Source organism: Diabrotica virgifera, chromosome 7 (genome assembly GCF_917563875.1).
Source record: "Diabrotica virgifera virgifera chromosome 7, PGI_DIABVI_V3a".
NCBI lineage: Eukaryota > Metazoa > Arthropoda > Insecta > Coleoptera > Chrysomelidae > Diabrotica > Diabrotica virgifera.
In genome coordinates this window covers 101,400,363-101,424,408 of record NC_065449.1, presented here as the reverse complement: position 1 = coordinate 101,424,408, position 24,046 = coordinate 101,400,363, and the positions used below count along the sequence as shown (strand labels likewise).

Below are 24,046 nucleotides of genomic sequence, written 5' to 3'. Positions count from 1 at the left end.
TACATATTTATTGTTAATATAATTGAGAAAATAGGTCTAAATTGCAAAAAAATTAATTTTGCAGTAACTATGGTAAAAATTAGTGTACAGCTTTGAAATTTTTGTCAAATGAGGGTTCTCTGGACCCGTGTTGAGCTGCCCCCCCCCACTTGCAAAAATCAAAAAACAAATAGCCCTGATTTATGAGCTCTCCTATTCCGCAAACTAAAAATTTTGAGCTCGTTCCACTGAGCAGGAATTTGATACTTTGGTGGGGGGGGCTGAGTCAGCCCCCCCCCCCCCACTACTTAAAAATAGGAATATTGAATCGGTTTTTGCGGCAGAATTACGAGCTATTTATGAGCTCTTGAAATTATATAGTTTAGATTTTTGAGCTCATCCCCTCCACCCCCAAACAACCCTTTAATTGATTTGACTTAATAGAAAAATGCTGAGAAAACTTAAAATATATCGTATTGCGGATATAATTCCTATAGCTTATATACTCTAAGAATAAACTATTAAACCACGTGCATTTCGATTATTGAGCTACAACCCCTTCGTAAGAAAACCACCCTATCTTCCCGGCTTAAGAGAAAGTTGTACTTAAAATGCATTAAACTAATTATTTGGCGACTACATATCATTGAATAATTTATAAGCTTCCAAATTACGCGCATTTAGATCAGTAAATTGCAATTTATTTTGTATAGTGCAGTCACTGAAGGTAAAAATCAACGATTACCTTCAATTTCGGTGAACCTTCATCGATTTTCACGAAAATTGGTCAGTGGTTAGAGGATACGTCAAGAATCAAAGGTGACATGGTACCACCTTGCGCCTTTACCCTGAGGGTGGATACCGCCCCTTCTCGGGGTGAAAATTGTTTTATTAAAAATAACTGCACAAATCAATAAAGGAACAAATTAAAAGCAAAATTTAATATATAAAGTTAATAAAATAAGTCAATAATTAAGTATTTTCTATGGGTAATAAGCCACAATTTTACTAAAAAATGAATTTATTAACTTTTCAGAATTTATTAAATAGCTTCAGAATAACAATAAGTCAATACTTTTTAAGTTATTAAAGATCAAAGATTTTAATTATTCGTGAAAAAAATGCATGTTATGAAGCGGTTTTTGGTAAATCACTGAAAAATTGTAAGTTTTTACAAAAAAGTTAATAGTAGTTTAATTCGTATAGCTTATATTCTGAGAATAAACTCTTAAATCACGCGCCTTTCGATTATAGAGCTACAACCCCTTCGTAAGAAAACCATCCCATATTCCCGGCTTAAGAGAGAGTTGTACTTAAAATAATTTAAATAAATTATTTGGCGACTACATATCATTTAATAATTTATGAGCTTGCAAAATATACGCATCTCAATTATTGAATTGCCATTTTCTTTCTATAGTGCAGTCACTGAAGGTAAAAATCAACTATGACCTTCGATTTCGGTAAATCTCCATTCATTTCCACGAATTAACAATAACAACTTGGGGTTTTAACCTGGGGTATATGTCACCCCTTCTCGGGGGTGAAAATTACTTTATTAAAAATAACCCCACAAATCGAGAGAGGGACAAATTGTAAGCAAAATTTGTTATATAATGTTATTAAAATAAATCAATACTTTTTGAGTTATTAAAGATCAAATATTTTAATTTTTGTGAAAGAAAATGCATGCTTTAAAGCGATTTTTCATAAATAACTCAAAAACTGTAAGTTTTTACAAAAAAGTGTTCATCACTAAAATTGAAGCTAATAAGAAATTTAATAAATTGCTTACTGGAAAAACCCTTTAGTGTTAATTTAAAGTAAGTTATTGGTAATTAAATGTATATTGTTTCTGCGACTATTCAAATCTAAGGATTCAAGCTGAAATAACGGGAAAGAGATGCATTTTATAACACTTAGGTGCTAAATACTTGTCAAAGTACTTAGAAATACCTATCAAAAATGAGCTCCAGAAAAAGTTGATAGCATCAAAATCCGCTCACCAATTTTCGTGAAAATGAATGGAGATATACCGAAATCGAAGGTCATAGTTGATTTTTACCTTCAGTGACTGCACTATAGAAAGAAAATGGCAATTCAATAATTGAGATGCGTATATTTTGCAAGCTCATAAATTATTAAACGATATGTAGTCGCCAAATAATTAATTTAAATTATTTTAAGTACAACTCTCTCTTAAGCCGGGAATATGGGATGGTTTTCTTACGAAGGGGTTGTAGCTCTATAATCGAAAGGCGCGTGATTTAAGAGTTTATTCTTAGAATATAAGCTATACGAATTAAACTACTATTAACTTTTTTGTAAAAACTTACAGTTTTTCAGTGATTTACGAAAAACCGCTTCATAACATGCATTTTTTTCACGAATAGTTAAAATCTTTGATCTTTAATAACTTAAAAAGTATTGACTTATTTTATTAACTTTATATAATAAATTTTGCTTTTAATTTGTTCTTTTATTGATTTGTGCAGTTATTTTTAGTAAATCAATTTTCACCCCCGAGAAGGGACGGTATCCACCCTCAGGGTAAAGGCGCAAGGTGGTACCATGTCACCTTTGTTTCTTGACGTATCCTCTAACCACTGACCAATTTTCGTGAAAATCGATGAAGGTTCACCGAAATTGAAGGTAATCGTTGATTTTTACCTTCAGTGACTGCACTATACAAAATAAATTGCAATTTACTGATATAAATGCGCGTAATTTGGAAGCTTATAAATTATTCAATGATATGTAGTCGCCAAATAATAATTAGTTTAATGCATTTTAAGTACAACTTTCTCTTAAGCCGGGAAGATAGGGTGGTTTTCTTGCGAAGGGGTTGTAGCTCAATAATCGAAATGCACGTGGTTTAATAGTTTATTCTTAGAGTATATAAGCTATAGGAATTATATCCGCAATACGATATATTTTAAGTTTTCTCAGCATTTTTCTCTTAAGTTAAATCAATTAAAGGGTTGTTTGGGCGTGAAGGGGATGAGCTCAAAAATCTAAACTATATAATTTCAAGAGCTCATAAATAGCTCGTAATTCTGCCGCAAAAACCGATTCAATATTCCTATTTTTAAGTAGTGGGGGGGCTGACTCAGCCCCCCCACTAAAGTATCAAATTCCTGCTCAGTGGAACGAGCTCAAAATTTTTAGTTTGCGGAAATTGAGAGCTCATAAATAGCTCATAAATCAGGGCTATTTGTTTTTTGATTTTTGCAAGTGGGGGGGGGGGCAGCTCAACACGGGTGTTCTCGGGTGCGTAATATGGGACAAAAATTTCGAAGCGATTCATTCAATTGTTTATATTTTATTCAAATTGTTTATCCCAGAGAGCTTTTTTGGAATAATATAAGTCAGAAAAACATAATGTTAGAATCATTCTGCAGGTGTCAAATGAAAGAGCATAAGCTAAACTTTCAAACTTGTTTAAAAAAAGTTAATAAAAAATGCACTTAGTAATAAATGGTTATGCAAAAGTCTCGTCAATTTTTCCTTATAAATAATTTGAATAACTTTCTTGTTATGACCGGTACAAAATTTTTTTTACACATTCTAAAAGATGGCATTTTTACACGAAGTTTAAAAAAAATAAGTTAGCCTAGGTCAATTAGGGCCAAAGTTAGCAACGTTTTTTTAAAAATTCATAGCTAATTTGTTTGTAATAAATAAGGATCAAAAATAGCGCTCTTTCGCTTCCAAAGACACGAAGTATTAAAAAAAAATGGATTTAATTTCTCTTCAAGGGAGTCGTCAATAAAGCTTCAAAAATGAAGTACAAACGCGACCCGCTTGCAACCGACGAAGTAGAAGCATAAAATCGTGCGACCTAAAATTGAAATATCAACTTCAAAATCTTACAGTTTTTTGTATCTTGGGAACCAACCAATGGATTTTAACGTTTTTTTTAATTTGTATATACTTTTAGGGTACTTTACAAATATGGAGTCAGTTGATTTATAAATTATGTAATAAACAATTTAATTTGTCTAAAAAAAATTATTTTTTTCAAAAAAAATTTTTTTACTGTGTTTTAGGTGCACAACTATAATGTTATGTATGTAATAATTGATAAAAAATTGCAATAAATATATATACAGAGTGACTCTGTAATTTGGAATAAATTCAATAGTTGAAATACCTACTGATTGTTTTTTTGAAAAATACTCAGACCTGTCAATTAGTATTTCAAATCTAAATTTTTCATATACAATAATAATGTATACAGGGTGTCCCAATTTAGAGATATGACGTCATCGTTGATTTTTTTAAATAGCAACACTTATTTTGATAGCTATTTAGATAGGGAGTGTAAAGTTATACATTACTGCAAAATATCAAATCTTATTTACTACCATTTACAAGATAATAAAAAATAAAGTTATGTCTGTAATTTGGAATTAATTTAATAGTTAAAATACTAATTGTTTTTTTTTTAAAACTGCTCAGACCTGTCGATTAGTATTTCAAATCGAATTTTTTTACATACAATAATAATGTATACAGGCTGTCCCAATTTAGAGATTTTAGTATTTGAACTATTGAATTTATTCCAAATTACAGACATAATTTTGTTATTTTTTATTATCTTGTAAATGGTAGGAAATAAAAAATTTGATATTTTGCAGTTATGTATAACTTTACACACCCTATTAAAGTAGCTATCAAAATGACAGTGTTGCTATTTAAAAAAATCAACGATGACGTCATATCTATAAATTGGGATACCCTCTATACATTATTATTGTATGTAAAAAATTTCGATTTGAAATACTAATCGACAGATCCGAGAAATTTTCAAAAAAAACAATTAGTATTAGGGCTATTGAATTTATTCCAAATTACAGACTCACTCAGTATAAATTACTATATAAAAAAGAAAAATTTTAATAAAAGTGCGACTTTTACTCTATAAATTTGTTTAGAGTTGCAGTAATTTGAATCTTTTAATTGACTATTTAACAAATTATTAACATGCCTTAAATCCCCCTCTGTGGCTCAGTGGTAAGAGCGCCTACCTTTGGGTCGAAAGGTCCGAATGGTCGTGAGCTCGAATCTCACCAGGGTCAGAAATTTTTTGTTTATTATAAATTAATGAATGAAAAGTTTCTGTTCTTTTGGAATCGGTACTCACCGGAGGGACCGTAGACGTTCGGATACTTTGCAAAAACAATGACGTTGACTTTGCTAAGTAACAAGACACTTACTCAACACACACACTACACATGACACTAGGTACCTAACTACAAAAATTCACCGTACCATGCCAATGGCCATTAGCTGTCGAGGCATTAGCTAAATAAAGAAAAAAAAATGCTTAAATTAAAAATATATGTGAAAACGTTATGAAATTATTCTAAAAACAAACATTATTTTTTTATTTTCAAATAAGTACAGTGTTTTACATTTATAATTGAGCACCTAAAACACGGTAAAAAATTAAATAAAATGTTTTTTTTTTGTTTAAACAAATTAAATTGTTTATGTTAATTTACGAATCAACTGACTCCATATTTGTAAAGTACTCTAAAAGTACATACAAATTAAAAAAAAACATTAAAATCCATTGATTGGTTCCCAAGATAATTTTAATTATCTTTTTTAAGAAAAAACTGTAGGATTTTGAAATTGATATTTCAATTTTAGGTCGCACGGATTTTATGCTTCTACTTCGTCGGTTGCAAGCGGGTCGCGTTTGTACTTCATTTTTGAAGCTTTAGTGACGACTCCCTTGAAGAGAAAATAAAACCAAATTTTTTTTATGAATACTTCTTGTCTTTGAAAGCGAAATAGCGCTATTTTAGATCCTTATTTATTTTAAACAAATTAGCTGTGAATTTTTAAAAAAAGATTGCTAACTTTGGCTTTAATTGACCTAGGCTAACTTATTTTTTTTAAGTTCGTGTAAAAAAGCCATCTTTTAGAATGTGTAAAAACAATTTTTGTACAGGCCATAACAAGAAAGTTACTCAAATTGTTTATAAGGAAAAAATTGACGAGACTTGTGCATAATTATTTATTACTCATAAATGCATTTTTTATTAACTTTTTTTAAACAAGTTTGAAAGTTTAGCTTATGATATTTCATTTGACACCTGCAGAATAGTTCTAACATTCTGTTTTTCTGACTTATGTTATTGCAAAAAAAGCTCTCTTGGATAAACAATTTGAATAAAATTTAAACAATTGAATGATTCGCTTCAAAATTATTGTCACATAGAACCATCATTTGACAAAACTTTCAAAGCTGTGCACTAATTTTTACAATAGTCACTGCGAAATTATTCTTTTTGCAATTTAGATTTTTTTTCTCAATTATATTAACAATAAATAAGTATATCAACCTTTGTAACACGTCATTTTAAAGCTTTTTCCATGCTCTCGAATATGTTTGTACTAAAGTAACCACAAGGTCCACTGTTTTCCATTGATTTGAAAAAAAAAAAGGGAAAAATGCTGTTGTTTGACATTAAATTGTTTATAAATAAAAATGGCCGCCAGATCCTACGCAGGAAATATAGTTACAATTTGTTCTCATAGGTATTACCTGTCGAAAAAACGCTTCAGTACCCTGGCTGTTCGAGTGTCACGAACAGGGTATATTTTTGGCTTATTACCCTGGTCTATATGTTTCAAGTCTATTTTGTTAATTATTTTTTCACATTTTGGTTGCTTTTGGTTTCTTAAGCGCCCTGCTAAATTGTAAAATAAATCAAATCACTATAAATATATATTTTTTAATGTTTAAGTTTGGATAATGTGAGTGTTGAGTTCAATTGGTGAAAAATGTGGGTTTACCCCATCAGTTTCTAGGTTTTAACGTTAGATTTCTGGATTAAAATATTGCAAATATATTAAGGAAAAGATGCCAATAATAGACAATTGTAATAAAATTCATAAAAGTTATATTATTATTTTTTTATCTATGTCCATTCAACATCAAATTACTTACTGTCTAAAAAGTATTTTTCCTAATAGTATCTATCTATTAAGTATCTATTAGAAAGAAAAACTAAATATAAGTAGGTATAATATTTTTTGTTTAAAGTTACAACTATTCAATAAAAGCGAAAAAATTTAAATATTAAAAGCAGGAATTTCATGCTGCTGTTGGCATAAGAACTCATGTTCTGTTTCTGTTTTGTCTTCTTCTACAATTACTGGAGACACTATAGTACATCCATTAAGGTATAATCCACCTTAATTAATAAATTAATATAATCAAATGAATACTATGTTTTTAAGAAATTATAAATCAAGATGAGTAAATTAATCAAACTGTAAAAGGTTTAACCTCATTACAAAAAAAACTAATACGATAGCTGGGGCTCTCTAGGTGCACACGCAGTCATGTAGCGGCCTCCCAGGAGCGTCATTTGAAATTTTGATTGGGGAGGGGCAAGCATTATATATATATATATATATATATATATATATATATATATATATATATATATATATATATATATATATATATATATATATACAATACATTATATATTATGTAATGATGAAAATTGATGTATTTTTTGTAAATTTAAGTCATTTTCACGGTCAGGGTTGACAGGGGGGCAAATGCCCCCCTGTCAAATGACGCCCCTGCGGCCTCCTATTGGTTGAATGGAAAATATGAGTTTTGAAGTAAATTGAAGCGTGGATAATGTGAGTTTTGCAGCTAACCCGATTTTTTAACATTAATTTTATATTAGATAACGAGTGTTGTGTGCCACTTTTAGACTTGAATTTAATGTAATTCAATATGGAGAATAAGAAAATAAGTCTATATCAATTTCGCCAAAATGTGATAATGTGAGTTTTGCAGTTATACCCCTCCGATTGCATCATTCATAGACCGGGCAGTATCGTCGCCCCCGCTAGCGCAATTATTCCGATTCGATTTTTTTGCACAAACTTACTCAAAAAGAGGTCCTTATAAAATATCCACAGGGTGCCGGGCGGTGCCGTGGTCGAAAAATTATTTAAATAATTTTTTTTAAACAAATTGGTTATTCTGAGCAAAAAAGGTCTCCTGTCATTTTTCTCTAAAATTGACTGTTGTCGAGTTATATGCGATTAAAAATTTGAAAAATGCGAAAATATCCATTTTTAAGACTTCATAACTCGATTAAAAATGATTATTATGAAATTCAAATAGTGACAAAATCAAGATTCAAATACCTTCTTCAACGTCCTGAAGAGATTTTTGTCACTATTTTATTACAAAGCTGTTATTTTTAGTTATTAACAATTATCGGTATAGTCCAACTGTATCGTCGCCCCCGTTAGCGGAACTATTTCGATTCGATTTTTTTGCACAAACTTACTCAAAAAGAGGTCTTTATAACATATCCACAGGGTGCCGGGCGGTGCCGTGGTCGAAAAATTTTTTAAACAATTTTTTTTAAACAAATTCACAAAAATAATTTTTTCATTTCCCACAATTTTTTTTTTAGATAATTTGGATCATTGCGAGTAAAAAAGGTCTTTGGTCATTTTTCTCTAAACTTGACTGTTGTCGAGTTATACGCGATTAAAATTTGAAAAATGCGAAAATGGCCATTTTCAAGGCTTCATAACTCGATTAAAAATTATTATTATGAAATTAAAAAAGTGACAAGATCAAGATTCAAATATCTTCTTCAACGTCTTGAAGAGATTTTTGGCATTATTTTATTACAAAGCTGTTATTTTTAGTTATTAACAATTAGCGGTATAGTCCAACTGTATTGTCGCTCCCGTTACCGGAACTATTTCGATTAGATTTTTTTGCACAAACTTACTCAAAAATAGGTCCTTATAACATATCCACAGAGTGCCGGCCGGTGCTCGAAAAATTGTTTAAACAATTTTTTTAAACAAATAATTTTTTCATTTCCAACAATTTTTTTTTTTAGATAATTTGGGTCATTCTGAGCAAAAAAGGTCTCTTGTAGTTTTCGTCTCAAATTGATTGTTGTCGAGTTATACGCGATTTAAAATTTAAAAAATGCGAAAATGGCCATTTTCAAGGGTTAGTAACTCGATTAAAAATTATTATTAAGAGAGTCAGAAAGTGACCACATCAAAGTTTAAAACTTTGTTTTGTTTATTTATTTTTTTTGCGAATGTTATTCAATTTTTCATCAACTATCGCCAAGTTAAATGCATAATATTTTATAATAGAATCAATCACGGCAATTATTCTAATTCATCCGCTTCAACAATTAAACATAACATAATTTTAATAACAAATAGGTAAATGAAACATTTTTTAACAAATAAAATAGTCATATTATTCGAGTTATTAAGCCTTAAAAATGGCCAGTTTCGCATTTTTCAAATTTTTAATCGCGTATAATTCGACAACAGTCAATTTTAAAGAAAAATGACAAGAGACCTTTTTTGCTCAGAATGACCCAAATTATCTACAAAAAATTGTTGGAAATAAAAAAAATTATTTTTGTGAATTTGTTTAAAAAAAATTGTTTAAAAAATTTTTCGACCACGGCACCGCCCGGAACCCTGTGGATATGTTATAAGGACCTCTTTTTGAGTAAATTTGTGCAAAAAAATCTAATCGAAATAGTTCCGTTAACGGGGGCGACGATACAGTTGGACTATAGCGCTAATTGTTAATAACTAAAAATAACAGCTTTGTAATAAATTAATGACAAAAATCTCTTCAGAATGCTGAAGAAGGTATTTGAATCTTGATCTTGTCACTTTTTGAATTTCATAATAATCATTTTTGATCGAGTTATGAAGCCTTAAAAATGGCCATTTTCGCATTTTTCAAATTTTTAATCGCGTATAACTCGACAACAGTCAATGTTAAGAAAAATGACAAGAGACCTTTTTTGCTCAGGATGACCCAAATTATCTAAAAAAAATTTTTTGGAAATAAAAAAATTATTTTTGTGAATTTGTTTAAAAAAAATTGTTTAAAAAATTTTTCGACCACGGCACCTCCCGGCACCCTGTGGATATGTTATAAGCACCTCTATTTGAGTAATTTTGTGCAAAAAAATCGAATCGGAATAATTGCGCTAGCGGGGGCGACGATACTGCCCGGTCTATCAGAGCTTGCGTAATTTACAAGAGCAACTTTTGACATACTTTCCAGACTTGTACTCTGAAGCTGACAATGGGAGTAGATGGATTCTAAACCCTTTTTTTTTGGACAAATCAATAGATCTGGCTGATGTCACCAAAAAATTAAAAAATGTCTTCTAGAATTAGCTGCTGATGGCATGCTTAAAATGAAATTTTAATCGCAAAGTGTCGACGTACTTTGGATGAAAAGAAGACACCAATATCCAGAGCTGGCAAGGGAAGCTCTTAAATTATTAGTGCAACTTGATACTTGTGTGAACTGACGTTTTCCTCAATGGTAGACATTAAAATTAAAAAGAGAAATATACTGCAATTAGAAAATGATTTGGTTATTAACCTTTCAAAAGTAGCACCACAATTTGATAAACTTTTGAAAAACAAACAAGCACATCCTTCCCACTAAAATTGTGTTTTAAGAATCTCAACTTTTTCTTGTAGTCGGCGACCCACAGATTGAAAAACACTGGTGTAAAGTAATGTTCTTATCAGTTAGGCCACTCTGGTTCTCATGGCCTCAATTAACTCTTCTCTTGACTATTTTCAAGAAGGGTTGTGAAGTCTTACCACTTGATAACCTAATTAAAAAATATTTGTATCCAACTCATTACACTGAACTTATTTAAATTTATATAAGGTATCTTCAATTCAATTTACACATTGTACAATTTTACCATTTCTTTTTATTACAGGAAGGTTCGGTACCTCTTCCACGTAGAGTGTATGTTGGCAGATTAACTGAAGACATAACGGCAGAAGACGTAAGACAATACTTTGAAAAGTTCGGCCAAGTTACTGATGTATATATGCCAAAAGATTTCAGAGCATTCTGTTTTGTCACCTTTTTAGACCCAGAAATTGCTCAAGCCCTTTGTGGAGAGGATCATATAATTAAAGGTTAATGACAATTAATATTTATCTTATATTTTAGTATCTTCGTTACTGAATATGTATATTTTTTCTTGTCTGCTAGTTTAAATTTTTCATTCATGAACATTTTCAGCAACAATTCTTTTTTCGTCATCGTAATCTTCTTCTTTCTAGCATGATCGATCATGCTAGTAGGCTCCTGCCTGTTCATTGCCATCAAGTCTTCTCCGGACGATGAAGTCCAGCATTCTCGCCATAGTTTTGGTGGTCTACCCTGTGGTATTTTACCTACTGGGTTATTCCTTTTTGCGCTTTTAACGAATATGTTTGTTCCAATGTATTCCTCTATTTGACCCACCTTCCTATGTCCTGTATTCCACAGTTTTGTCTGATACCACAGTTTTGTCTTCACTCCTTATTCTGTCACGTAGAGTTTTGGCTTGTATCCTTCTTAGTGTTCTCATTTCAACTGTTCTCATCATTTGTAGCCTTCTATTTGTGTCTGGTCTTATTTCTGCCTTATATTGTTACAATTTATAATAGGTTTTATTGTTGTTTTATATATTTTGACTTTGATTTCAGTATTTAGATATTAGGCAATCCAAACCACGTGACCTCTGGTTGGCACACAAACTAACAAAGAGGTTATGTTTGCATCTATTTTTCAATGATTTTTCATTGTTTATCGTCGTATTTTGGATTCATTTGGATTTCGTTTCCTGTTTTTGTGAACTTTATAAACTTTACCACAATGCAAACTGATTATTTAAGGAAATTATTATTGGAAACTCCAGATGTTGCGAGAAAGGTAGGCGAAACAATTTTTTTTACTGTTCATTTTGCCCCGATATTTATCAATAATGATGAATTTTGCAAGCAATAACATTATTTCTTTTATTGTTCTAGATATTTATTGAAGCTGAAAATAATTGGGGATTTAGATCCATACGCAATTCAGTCAGAATTAGATTTTACAGTAAAGTGCAGTCCATCAAGTTACTATTATAGATATTTATACACATCTGGTGAAGTCTGATATGTCACAGTTGCTACTCTAAGCAGCAGATGAAAGCATACAAAAGCCTTCAGGCACATAAATATTTTACAGCTGGATTTGTTTTGAATGGAGTAAAAATTGTTAATGATTTCCTGATTTCCATATTATTGTGGGAAAGGTATGCCTTTATTTTATTTATTCACCATTAAGAAATATATGGATAACAGTATTAGTGTCTTTTGGATAAATTGGTTTTAAATATTAGAAGTATTTACGTTTATATATCTGTATGAAACCAGACATATCATCGTCCTAATCTGTAAACTGCGAACTCCATAATTCTCTGAAAATGATTTATTACTGCCATATATTTGAATTACTGTCATGATTGTTCTAAAATTATATTATATGAATGTCTGATTTTAAATAAAATATTCTCAATCATTGTAAAGAACGCAAATACTCTAATAAAAATAAATTTTTGTAGTTGAAGAATTTCCAAAAAAATAAAATATTTTTTTTTAGGTGAAGCATTTCCAAAAATCCAATGCTAAACGACTAAATGCTTGGGTGGGGTGATAGCCAGTTCTGATGACATAGCAAATTCACATTGTATGCGTATGGCCGGTAATAGTGAAGTCTGCAGCCATATTGCAGCAATCCTATTTTTAGCTTAGTATGCTCAGGGCAAGACAGACGAAGAACCCAATGTATGTACATATGTTACAGCTACATGGTTTGGAGATAGCAACATATGCATTCTCTGATGAAAAACTAATGAGTTTTGAAACTGTTCGGTCAGAGTGCTTGTTGCGCTCACTAAACGAATTGAAATATAAGATGGCTTTGGCATTGTGTTGCAGCGATATGAAAATGGTTATTCATTTTTAATTATAATGTACTTCTTCATCATGAGTAATTATGTATTGGTCTTTTAAATGTGTATTTATTTTTGTAATTAGTATCAACTTGTAATAATAATATTCATTTATCGTTTAAGGTATGACTATGTTTTGACTCTAAAATAAATGTTTTAAAAATCGAATCCTGCCTCTTTCTGTTAGTAACTACCCATGGATATCACAAATTGTGCTTACTGATCGGTTTGTTCGTAGAACGATCAGCAACTCTTGCCAACCATCAGACACATGTGCATTCGTAGTCTATGAATGCTAACTATTAACTGCACAACGCTAACTGTTAACTGCTCATGCATCTGATGGTTGGCAGCAGTTGCTAATCGTTTGTGTCGTACTATGAACAAACCTATTAGGTCTGGATCCCGTGTACCAAAAAAATTGATTAATAGCAAGCTGAACATTTGTTAATAGCTTAACGGTGTCCAGTTGGACAAACTTTGATGTATTGTGACACTGGAACAGGGGTAGTTTTAATTGTGAAACAGTTTGGAAACTCAGATTTGGAACATCAGATTACAAAAACATCCCATATATTTTGTCGGACAGAACATCCAATTGATCTGTTATCCTTTCATTAAATTCTCATGCAAAAATCAGACTGCTATTACTAACCAACATGATTCCTGTAGTTTGACATGGTCTTCGTGTTCTACTCATTAAAATGCCCAGTTGGTGATTTTTTCACCAGTCTGGTTTTTGCATGAGAGTTTAATGAATTGGTAGCAAATCAATTGGAAGTTTTATCTGACAAATTACATAAACATTTTCGTAGTTTGACGTTCCAAATTTTTAACCTGTTCCACAGTTAAAACTTCCAGGTTCCCGTACATCAAAGTTTGTCGGACTAGACACCATTAAGCTATTAATAAATTTTCAGCTTGCTATTAATCAACTTTTTTTTGGTACGCGGGATCCAGGTCTATATGGAATAAATAAATAACAAAACAAATTCTCTGTCAAAACTGCATTTATTTTGAATAGAATGAAAAACAAAATAATATTGTTTTAACAAAATAGGGGATAAATGTTGAAATTTAGTACTATTAATAAAGTTTGTCACATTGGCCTAAAAATGAATGTCACTAGTTACGTTAGTGTCACATATAAATAATTGTAATAATATTAATAAAAACCATAATTCCTAGCATGAGTGCGTCCTGTTATTTGACAATTTAGTTAGGTGAGGAAACATAAATGAGTTTCTAATACGGCTTTTCATCGATTGTCATTTGTTTCGAGCTTCTGTCAGATGTTGTATAATCCGTGTAGAATATTACTATACACGGATTATATGACAGAAGCTCAAAACAAATGACTGTGAATGAAAAGCCCTATAGAGGAAACAGGAAAAAAATTAACATTATCCGATCAGCTCGACTTCCACAGTTCACTACTATACAGATTACAGGCATGTTCTCAGCACTTAAAATCACTACAAACGAAAAGTTTAAAAATAATCAATCTAATGAATGTCTTTAAATACTATATTAAGCTCAAAATCACGACAAAAAACAAATTAAAATTAACATTATTCTGATCAGTTGGACTTCCACAGTTCACTACTATACAAGTCACAGGCATGTTGTCAGCACTCAAAATCACCAAAAACGTAAAGTTTATAAAATAATTAATCTAATGAATGTCTTTAAATACTATATTAAGCTCAAAATCACGACAAAAAACAAATTAAAATTAACATTATTCTGATCGGTTGGACTTGCACAGTTCACTATTATACAAGTGACAGGCATGTTGTCAGCACTCAAAACCACCAAGAACGTAAAGTTTATAAAATAATTAATCTAATGAATGTCTTTAAATACTATATTAAGCTCAAAATCACGACAAAAAACAAATTAAAATTAACATTATTCTGATCAGTTGGACTTGCACAGTTCACTATTATACAAGTGACAGGCATGTTGTCAGCACTCAAAACCACCAAGAACGTAAAGTTTATAAAATAATTAATCTAATGAATGTCTTTAAATACTATATTAGCTCAAAATCAGGACAAAAAACAAATTAAATTAACATTATCCCGATCAGTTGGACTTCCACAGTTCACTAATATACAAGTCACAGGCATGTTGTCAGCACTCAAAATCACCAAAAACGTAAAGTTTATAAAATAATTAATCTAATGAATGTTTTTAAATACTATACTACCTCAAAATCACGACAAAAAACAAATAAGAAAAATCAATAATTACATTGAGTTTAGGTTAAGAACAGTTTTGTGTGCCAACCAAAGATCACGTGATTTAACTTTGACAGGTCGATGGATTCCCTAATTTGTTCTTCCATACCATTTCTTTCAGACATCCCGTGATTCTAACTGCTTTCATTGTTTGTTCTCTGACCTCTTTTGATAGATTTCCGTAGCTTGTTATTTCCGCACCAAGTTATTTGAAGTAATTCACCTGTTCCACAGTTTTGGAGTCAATTTCCAATTTGCATCTTATCGGTTCTTTGGAAATTACTAGGCATTTAGTCTTCTCGGTGTTTATGAGCATGTTTAGTTATTTTGCTTTAGTATTAAACGCATGCAGTAGCCTTTGGGGATTGTGTTCAGAATCGGTGATAAGGACAGCATCGTCAGTGTAGCAAACGACTCTAAAGAATGTGTTATCCATCTTAAATCCAGCTGTTCTGGGAAGGTTTTCTATTATTTTGTTCATTAAATATGAAAGGGCTCAGTGAATCGCCTTGACGGATTCCTGTGTTTATAACTATGTCTATATCATCGTCATATAACAGTGAATCCTGTAAGTAAAACTCTTTTGATAGCCTGTTCGCTAAACTCAGACACAACTGGCTAGTGATTTTAGTAAGCAATTTTGCCAATTTGGTAAAATTGGCTAAAAAAATAATTACTAAATAGTTAATAATTACTAAAATTGTAACGCGGTCGTTGCGTTTCGTTGCTCCAGGTAACTACCAGTCGAAGAAAATGAGTTCGCTTTTTAAAACATTTTTATTCGGAATCAAAATAAACAGAAGATACGATAATTAGCCTTAATTACTCATTAAGTTCGTTAATAAAATATATTTATAATTTCTACGCATCGAGCTTATTGATCGGGCCGATGTGACGATATTTTTGTACGTGAATGAATGATTCTGACGATCGCGCGAAATAGGAATTGCTTTTATTAATACGACATGAATGTATAAGGAAAGGGGAGAAAGGAGATCCCACTCACCTCGCCGGATTGGAAAGACATATAAAGGAAATATGATCACCGCTTATACAAGGATAGGTAAAAGGATAGGTAAGAAGAAAACTGTCGGATTCGCTCAGCACGCCAAAACGACAGCGGAAAATAATCGGGAAATACTACCTACATAAACTCACCTCTTGTACCTCGCTGTTGTCTATTATTCTTCGATCAACGCTCCAAGAATGATAATCAATTAGGCTTTTCGATCCGATTTTTATATCGTTTGAAACAGTACAAAAACGTGTTTTACTTAATTCATTGGCGTACTCTAGACGATAAAATTATATTATCGTCAGAGTTAGTAATTTTGCCAATTCTGTCAAAATTGGCAAAAAACAAAAAAAATTACGTATTAAAATCACTAGCCAGTTGTGTCTGAGTTTAGCGAACCGACTATATCTGGTTACTTGGCGATTATATTATTTAAGAAAAAATATAAATAAAAACAGTAATTCACTATTTAATTTGGAATAAATCATTATTTTAGGATCATCCGTTTATGTCTCTGATGCTGCCCCTAAAAACAATTCTAGGAAACCAAATGATACAGGCGAAGACAATAACAATTTTGGTCCCTCATTTAAAGGAAATAATTTTTCAAATGAAAATGACCGATTCAATGGAAATGATCGGGATCAAAACAACTTCAATAACCAAGGTGGAAATAGAGGTGGTCCTACAGACATAAAAAATTTTGGACCTTTAAGTAAGTGTTTATATTGTATAACAGATCAAGTAGATCTAGACATTTGCCTTGAGAGGGGAAGTTTGCCCTTTTTTTTCTTACCTATCCGGCGTAGTACCTCCTCGTTGGTCACGTGCTCGGTCCATGATATAGGTACGTAATATACGTTGGTAAACCTACATTTCGAAGTCCTCTACTTTCTTCATTAATGTTGCGGTCATTGTCCACTCCTCCATTCCATATAACAAAACTGGAAATACGTAACATTTGAGACGTCAGATTTTGAGAGGTAGGGTGAGGCTCTTAGAGGTGAAAATTTGCTTCTTGCTAGTGAACGACGCTCTTGCTTTTTCTATTTGTATACAGGGTGTTTCATTGGGAAACGGAAATACTTTAATGGTGAATAGAGGTCACCAAGGCGGTTCTAGGTATACTAAATTTTTTGCCGTACCGACTTTTATATCCTAGTTACAGAGTGTTTTATCGATTTTGCCCACTTCTTTCCTAAGCCATAACTTTAGAACCACCCTGTATATTTTTTTAATATTTGGTACACATATCTCTCATTCAAAACCCAAACGACCGACATACTAATCACAAGAAAAATCCAGGTCCGTATTAACAAAAAATTATAAAATAATTGTGACCTTAAAACAACACCCTGTATATTGAAATTTTGAAAATCTGTTTGCATATTTGAAAAGAGCACAAAAAACTAAGTCCAATATTTTGCTTCGATTTTTCGGCCAGACAATTTTTTGACTTTAATTTTGAAATTATATTGAATTTTTTTAAGAACTTTACATTAAAAAGCAGGTATTATTAACTTTTAATTATAAATTGTTAAATTTATTGAATAAATACTCATTTTAAAATGAATCAATATTTATTTAACACATTGGAAAGACCTTATTATTAATCACAAGAAAAATCCAGGCCCGGATTAACAAAAAAAAAAAAACATAAAGTAATTGTGACCTTGAAACAACACCCTGTATATTGACATTTTCAAAAATTGTTTACACATTCGAAAAGACCACAAAAATCCGAGTTTATAGATTCACTTTGATTTTTTGTGCAAAGCTTTATTAACTTTAATTTTGAAATTAAATATATTCAAATTTTCAAGATCCCTGAAATTAATATGCCGGTTTTTAAAGCACTTTTATTAATAAATCATTCAAGTTAATGAATAAATACTAATTTTAAAAATAATCAGTTATTATCTACAGCATTAGAAGAACTTGCTTACTAATCACAAGAAAAATCCAGGTCCGTATTAACAACAAAATACAAAGTAATTCTGACATTGAAAAAACACCATGTATATTGTATTTTTAAAATAAGGTTAAAATAAGTTTAATGTCCCGCTTTCATTTTTTGTGCAGACAATTTAATGACATTACTTTTGAAATTATATCGAAATTTTAAATTATATCGAGTTAATTTAATTAACTCTGGGAGTTCTTAAAATTTTTAAGAACTCCCAGAGTTCTTAAAAATTTCGACATAATTTCAAAATTAAATTCATTAAATTGTCTGGCCAAAAAATTGAAGCGAACGATTAAACTTAGTTTTTTGTGCACTTTTCATACCAATGTGCAAACGGATTTTGAAAATTTCAATATACAGGGTGTTGTTTCAAGGTTACAATTACTTTATATTGTTTTGTTAATCCGGACCTGGATTTTTGTTGTGATTTGTAAGTGGGTCATTCGAATGTCGTAAATAAGTATTGATTATTTTTAAAATGCGTATTTATTTAATAACTTTAATAATTTATTGTTAAAAGTGCTTTAAAAATCTACTTTTTAATTTCAGTGTTCTTAAAATTATCAATATATTTAATTTCAAAATTAAAGTGATTAAATTTCCTTCACGAAAAATTAAAGCAAATCGATAAACTCAGATTTTTGTGGTCTTTTCAAATGTGCAAACAAACTTTAGAAATTTCAATATACAGGGTGTTGTTTCAAGATCAGAATTACTTTTTTTTTTTTGTTAATCCGGACCTGGATTTTTCTTGTGATTAATAATTGGGTCGTTCCAATGTGGTAAATAAGTATTGATTAATTTTAAAATAAGTATTTATTCAATAACTTTAATGTAATTTATAATTAAAAGTTAATAATATCTTCGTTTAATGTTAGAGTCAGAGTTCTTAAAAAATTCAATATAATTTTAAAATTAAAGTCATAAAATTATCTGGCCGAAAAATTGAAGCGAACGATTAGACTTAGTTTTTTTGCTCTTTTCAAATATGCAAACAGATTTTCAGAATTTCAATATACAGGGTGTTGTTTTAAGGTCACAATTACTTTATAATTTTTTGTTAATCCGGACCTGGATTTTTCTTGTGATTAGTATGTCGGTCGTTTGGGTTTTGGATGAGACACATGTGTACCAAATATCAAAAAAATATATAGGGTGGTTCTAAAGTTATGGCTTAGGAAAGAAATTGGCAAAATCGATAAAACACCCTGTAACTCGGTTATAAAAGTCGGTAGGGCAAAAACTGTAGTATACCTAGAACCGCCTCGGTGACCTCTATTCACAATTAAAGTATTTCCGTTTCCCAATGAAACACCCTGTATGTATCTTCTTAGCTTGATCCCAACTTGAATTAACTGTTGTTCCTAAGTAAATGTACGAATCAACGTGTTCAATTCTTTGATTCCCCCGGTATGGCCCAGTGGTAAGAGCGCCTACCTTTGGAGCTAAAGGTCGTGAGTTCGAATCTCACCTGGGTGGAGAATTTTTCATTTATTAAAAATTAATAAATGAGAATAGTTTCTATCCTTGTGGGATCGGTACTCACCGGAGGGACCGCAGACGTTCGGATAAATAAGCGTCTCTTTGCAAAGACAATGACGTTGACTTTGCTAAGTAACAAGACATTTACTCAACACACACACTACACATTACACTAAGTACCTGATTGGAAAATTCCATTGTACCATCCCAATGGCCATTAGTTGTCGAGGCATTAAGCTAAATAAAAAAATAGCCCCTTTTGTGCACTAGTTTTTGAACCTGATTCATAAGACAACTCAGCTCCTCCATGCTACTTGCGAGAATCACAGTGTTATCAGCATACCTTATGTTATTCATTATTTCTCCATTTATCTTTATGCCCTCTGTACTTTCCTCTTCCTCTGTCTTAAATACTTCTTCCTAGTAGTTGTTAAAGATTATATATGACAAGATACAGCCCTGTCGTACCCCTTTTTTGATTTTAATTTTATTGTCATGTAGATCCTAGTTTCACTTGGGCTGTTTGACCTCAATAGAGACTCGCTATTGTTCGAATATCTCTGTAGTCGATTCCGATTTTATGGAGTACTTCAATTAGGTTTTTGTGCTTTACATTATCGAATGCTTTTGCGTAGTTTATAAAGCATATGTACACGTCTTTATTCATATCTTTACAGCGCTGGATGAGTACCTGCAGACTAAAAAGTGCTACTCTTATGCCAAGAGCATTACGAAACCCAAACTGCGAATATTCAATGTTATCCTCTGATATTTTGCTTGTTCTGTTGTATTATAATCCTGGTGTATGCCTGGTGTAAAATGTTTATTTCTAGCTGTAGATTGGTTTGTAAAAAGTTCTCCGTGGCTATTTTGTCTGCTTGATTTCTTGTATCAATATTCAGGCCGCTTAGAACAATATTATTTTTTCTTTTTTCTTTGTCGATCCATTCCATATTCTGTTTTATTTGTGTTAATTCTGCTTTTATATCTTCATTTTCTTTTCTGAGTTCCTCGTTCTCTTCTTTTTTTTTCATTTCCATTGCATATGATTTTTGGTCTTCTCTTATTAATTTCATCTCATCTTTTATTTCTGTTTTCATCTCTTGCATCAGATATAGTATTTTCTCGAGTTTTTCATCACTTATATTGGTGGGTGTTCGATGCGTTTTCTTACTTTGAAAGATCTCTAAATTTTCAGCCGGTCTTTTCTTGTTCTGATCATCTGGATAGTCGTCTGAACTCATGGTTTTCTTGAGAAAATCCCTTGCAGATTTTGGGTAATATTGGGCGTCTCAGAGAAACAGCCGAGAAGCTACTCAGTCCACCCCACGACCAGTTACCTAAGCTACCCTTCTATATACCCGTCAATTTTTTCTTTAAAGAGCCTAGCCGGGTAAGATGATGAAAAGTGCCCCCAACTAGATTCGAATTCCGTATAGGTCGCCGTTTAGCATATATAGTGAAACTCACTTTCTAAAATTTTTAGCCCCCTAGGTGGTCATGTGACCCACCTAGAGCCTAATTAGGGTTTTTATGTTTTTATTTTTTATCTCAGCCGCATCGAGAACTAGCAAAAAACTTAAAATAAAAAAATTGTAAGCTTTATAAAGATCTGTCCGAAATTTTTTTTTTCATTTTTGGCGGGAAATTTAAATTTTAGAACGATTTTAAAATTTTAAATGAGTATAAAAAAATAACTAAGACATTCGTTTTTACGAAAAAAATATATAACGTGTATTTTTGCATAATGTTTCACCCTGAATTTTTTAAAATTTTTAAAATTGGTGAAACGCACCTTTAAAAATTAAAAACCGCATTTTTTCGGGGTTTTTTTTCGTTATTTGATACAATTGAAGGGCTGAGTGGATGAAGGAGGTATGTAACAAAAAGTAAGTTTTGAGATATTTGACCCCAAAGTTTTCATTGTAGAACTTTTTTGTAGTTATTGGTTTTCAAATGCTTAAATAATCATACTGTTCTCATGAGTGGTGAAATTAATATGGAAGTTGAGAAAATGTTTAAATATCTGCTAACCAGACAAAAAAAAAAAGATGTTGTGTACATACCTCGTTCTTCCACAAATATTTTGTATATTTCATCTTTGTCTAAAGGATAAAACAGGTTATATGCATACAATTGAAAATACTGTTGTGTAGATATTCAAAATAATATTTATTTTTAATACGTATACATATTTTAATAACACCAAGGATATCGAAAATTGTCACCCCTTAAGTTTATTCATTATTTTCACGCAAAATAAGCTCATAGAACCACCTGTGTTGTTCTGGAACGAAGGGAAGTTGTTGTGTTAAGTTATCAATTTTCTCTTTTGATAGTGCACCGGTTTTCCTGAAAAGTCTTGGAATGTCAAAATCTTCGGAAAGTGTGGAGGGCTTTTTCAAATTTTTAAAAATATTGACTTTTTTAAAGGAGTACCATAATCGAAACTCTCCTTGAAGAGGTAGGACCCATAGGTATCTACACGGATCCATTTAATGCCATCACGGAAATATACTTTTTCATTTAGAACATCTTTTTTTCTATTCATCAGTTGCATTTTATTTAGAAGGTTCTCGGTGTCTTTGAAATGATGTTGCATATCAATAACCATATTATTCTTTTTATTGGCAGATGCAATAATTTCACGGTATTGTTGTGGAGTACAAATAGTTTGATGTTTCCTTAATCTTTTTTCAATTCGGCCAAAATCCCGGTCTGAATCCAAGTAGGAATGACCTACTTCAGGAAACTTATGGTCGATTATTTGGAATATTCCTTTTTGTATAAGATACTCATAAACACACACAATTAGGAAATTTTTGTTCTGCCCTGCACACGAATCTGTCCAAATAATTAAATGATTTTTTTGTTTAAGTGCCAGCTCAACTTCAATGGTTCTTAAAAGACAACTAGCGATCTCACTACTACCCCTGCATGCTTGGTCTTCAGTCCATGTACAAAAAATGGTTTTATCAACTTCTTTAGTTATAATATGTATGCCTAAATTATAGAACCACATTTGGCGGAGGTAAAATGCTTTAGAAGTACTGAGTCTAGGCAACGGCATCGTTTGTTGGAGGTCGAATGTCATATATGCAACACCATCTGAATTTTTGGCTAGTTCCCTGTCGATATTCTGAGCCTCAAACGCTGCTTTATAATTTTCAATATGTTCCTCATTTGCAGCACCAGAATCGCAAGTGCTGCAAGTGTCACTTTTCGGGTGTCCAAACGATAAGTTGAATTCATTGTTAAAAATATTGCGGTACGTGCATTCTTTAACTTTAAATCGATTTTGGACTTTGTCTGCATTACATGTATCAATATAAAGTTTATGCATAATAGGAAGCGATAAAAGCGGAGACAGATATTTCTTATGGATATTGCAGTTTCTTGAATAATGAGATAATTCTGAAGGGAAACTTGAAATATGCTGGATTATATAAGCTACAACATCATCTTGAATTTTATTGGGTCTATTTGAGTGTTTTCCTCTTTTGTCTGGTAGAGGAGCAGCTAAACCCATCTTAATTTGCTTTTGGATTAAGTCAACCTTCTTCATGCTAATGTTGTATAACGAAACAAAAGCTCGTTTACATGTAATAGTTTGTTTTGCCCCATATGTTACGTTATATTGGAATGAGGCGGTCTTGTGTTTTAAAGCTCCAGTTCTTTGTCGGTGTGTGGGGATTATTTTGATACTATTATACAGAAAAGAGTTTTTAGCATTTATATCCAGTTTGTACCACGATGACAAAATTTTTTCCCTGTCTTCAATTGTAAATACCTGGGAACACTGTCGGCGACACTTTTCGGGGCATAAATTAGTACCTTTGACAATATTCTTAGCAGGTTTCAACTCACCTTTATAATTTGTGTAGGCCTCTCCTCTTTGCCTGCAGAGTGTAGCATTTCGTTTCTTCCATTCATCAACATTTCGTTGCCTTTTTCTACTTACTTTTATTTTTGGTTGGAAATGTTTCTTTTTGCGATGGACTGTAGGCAATATATGCTCTTTTTCATTTTGTCCAACAATATTTTCATTAGATTTTGCCTGACTTACTAGTATGTTATTATCCTCCATTAGTATATCATTCTCTTCTTCCATCGGTTCATTATTACTCTGTGCATCTACCATCTCATTATCAATCTCGTTGTCTGATGATGAGTTGATGTAATCTTCCGGATCTGGCACGTATTCATCACTAGAGTTGTCCCCGAATAAGGTATCGCAACTTGAATCGTAGTTATTGTCTTCTCCATCATCTGAAAAACAAAAGATATAGTCAATTTACTGAAGTAGTTATAAGGCCCTTAATCTACCCTTAGCACATTATAAGTCGTGTCTTGCTATGACAAATTACATAATAATCATAACAAAACAGTTGACCAAGTCATGACATAAAACTTTTGCCAAATTTGTTAATTTCCATATTCATAATAATAACAGTTGGAAATATTTTGTTAGATTTTTTAATTTTAATTAATGTCAGTTTTTACATAAGGAAAACTG

General features: G+C 31.5%; 1 protein-coding gene and 1 long non-coding RNA gene across 5 annotated transcripts in view; both read left to right on the top strand.

Annotated features, from left to right (window-relative positions):
* LOC114332392 (TAR DNA-binding protein 43) overlaps positions 1-24,046 on the top strand; it is a 102,042-nt gene that overhangs the window by 64,383 nt on the left and 13,613 nt on the right. For all 3 annotated transcript variants that reach the window (XM_050657161.1, XM_050657162.1, XM_050657160.1), the window contains exons 3-4: positions 10,773-10,977; positions 16,579-16,797. In XM_050657161.1, coding sequence (XP_050513118.1) covers positions 10,773-10,977; positions 16,579-16,797 — 424 coding nt within the window. The remainder of the gene's footprint in view (positions 1-10,772; positions 10,978-16,578; positions 16,798-24,046) is intronic.
* Positions 11,488-12,992, top strand: LOC126888789 (uncharacterized). Of its 2 annotated transcripts, XR_007699645.1 has the most exons (3): positions 11,521-11,758; positions 11,857-12,125; positions 12,473-12,992. It is a non-coding gene; the product is annotated as an uncharacterized LOC126888789 (long non-coding RNA). The 2 variants fall into 2 exon arrangements; XR_007699644.1 differs by having other exon boundaries at positions 11,488-12,125.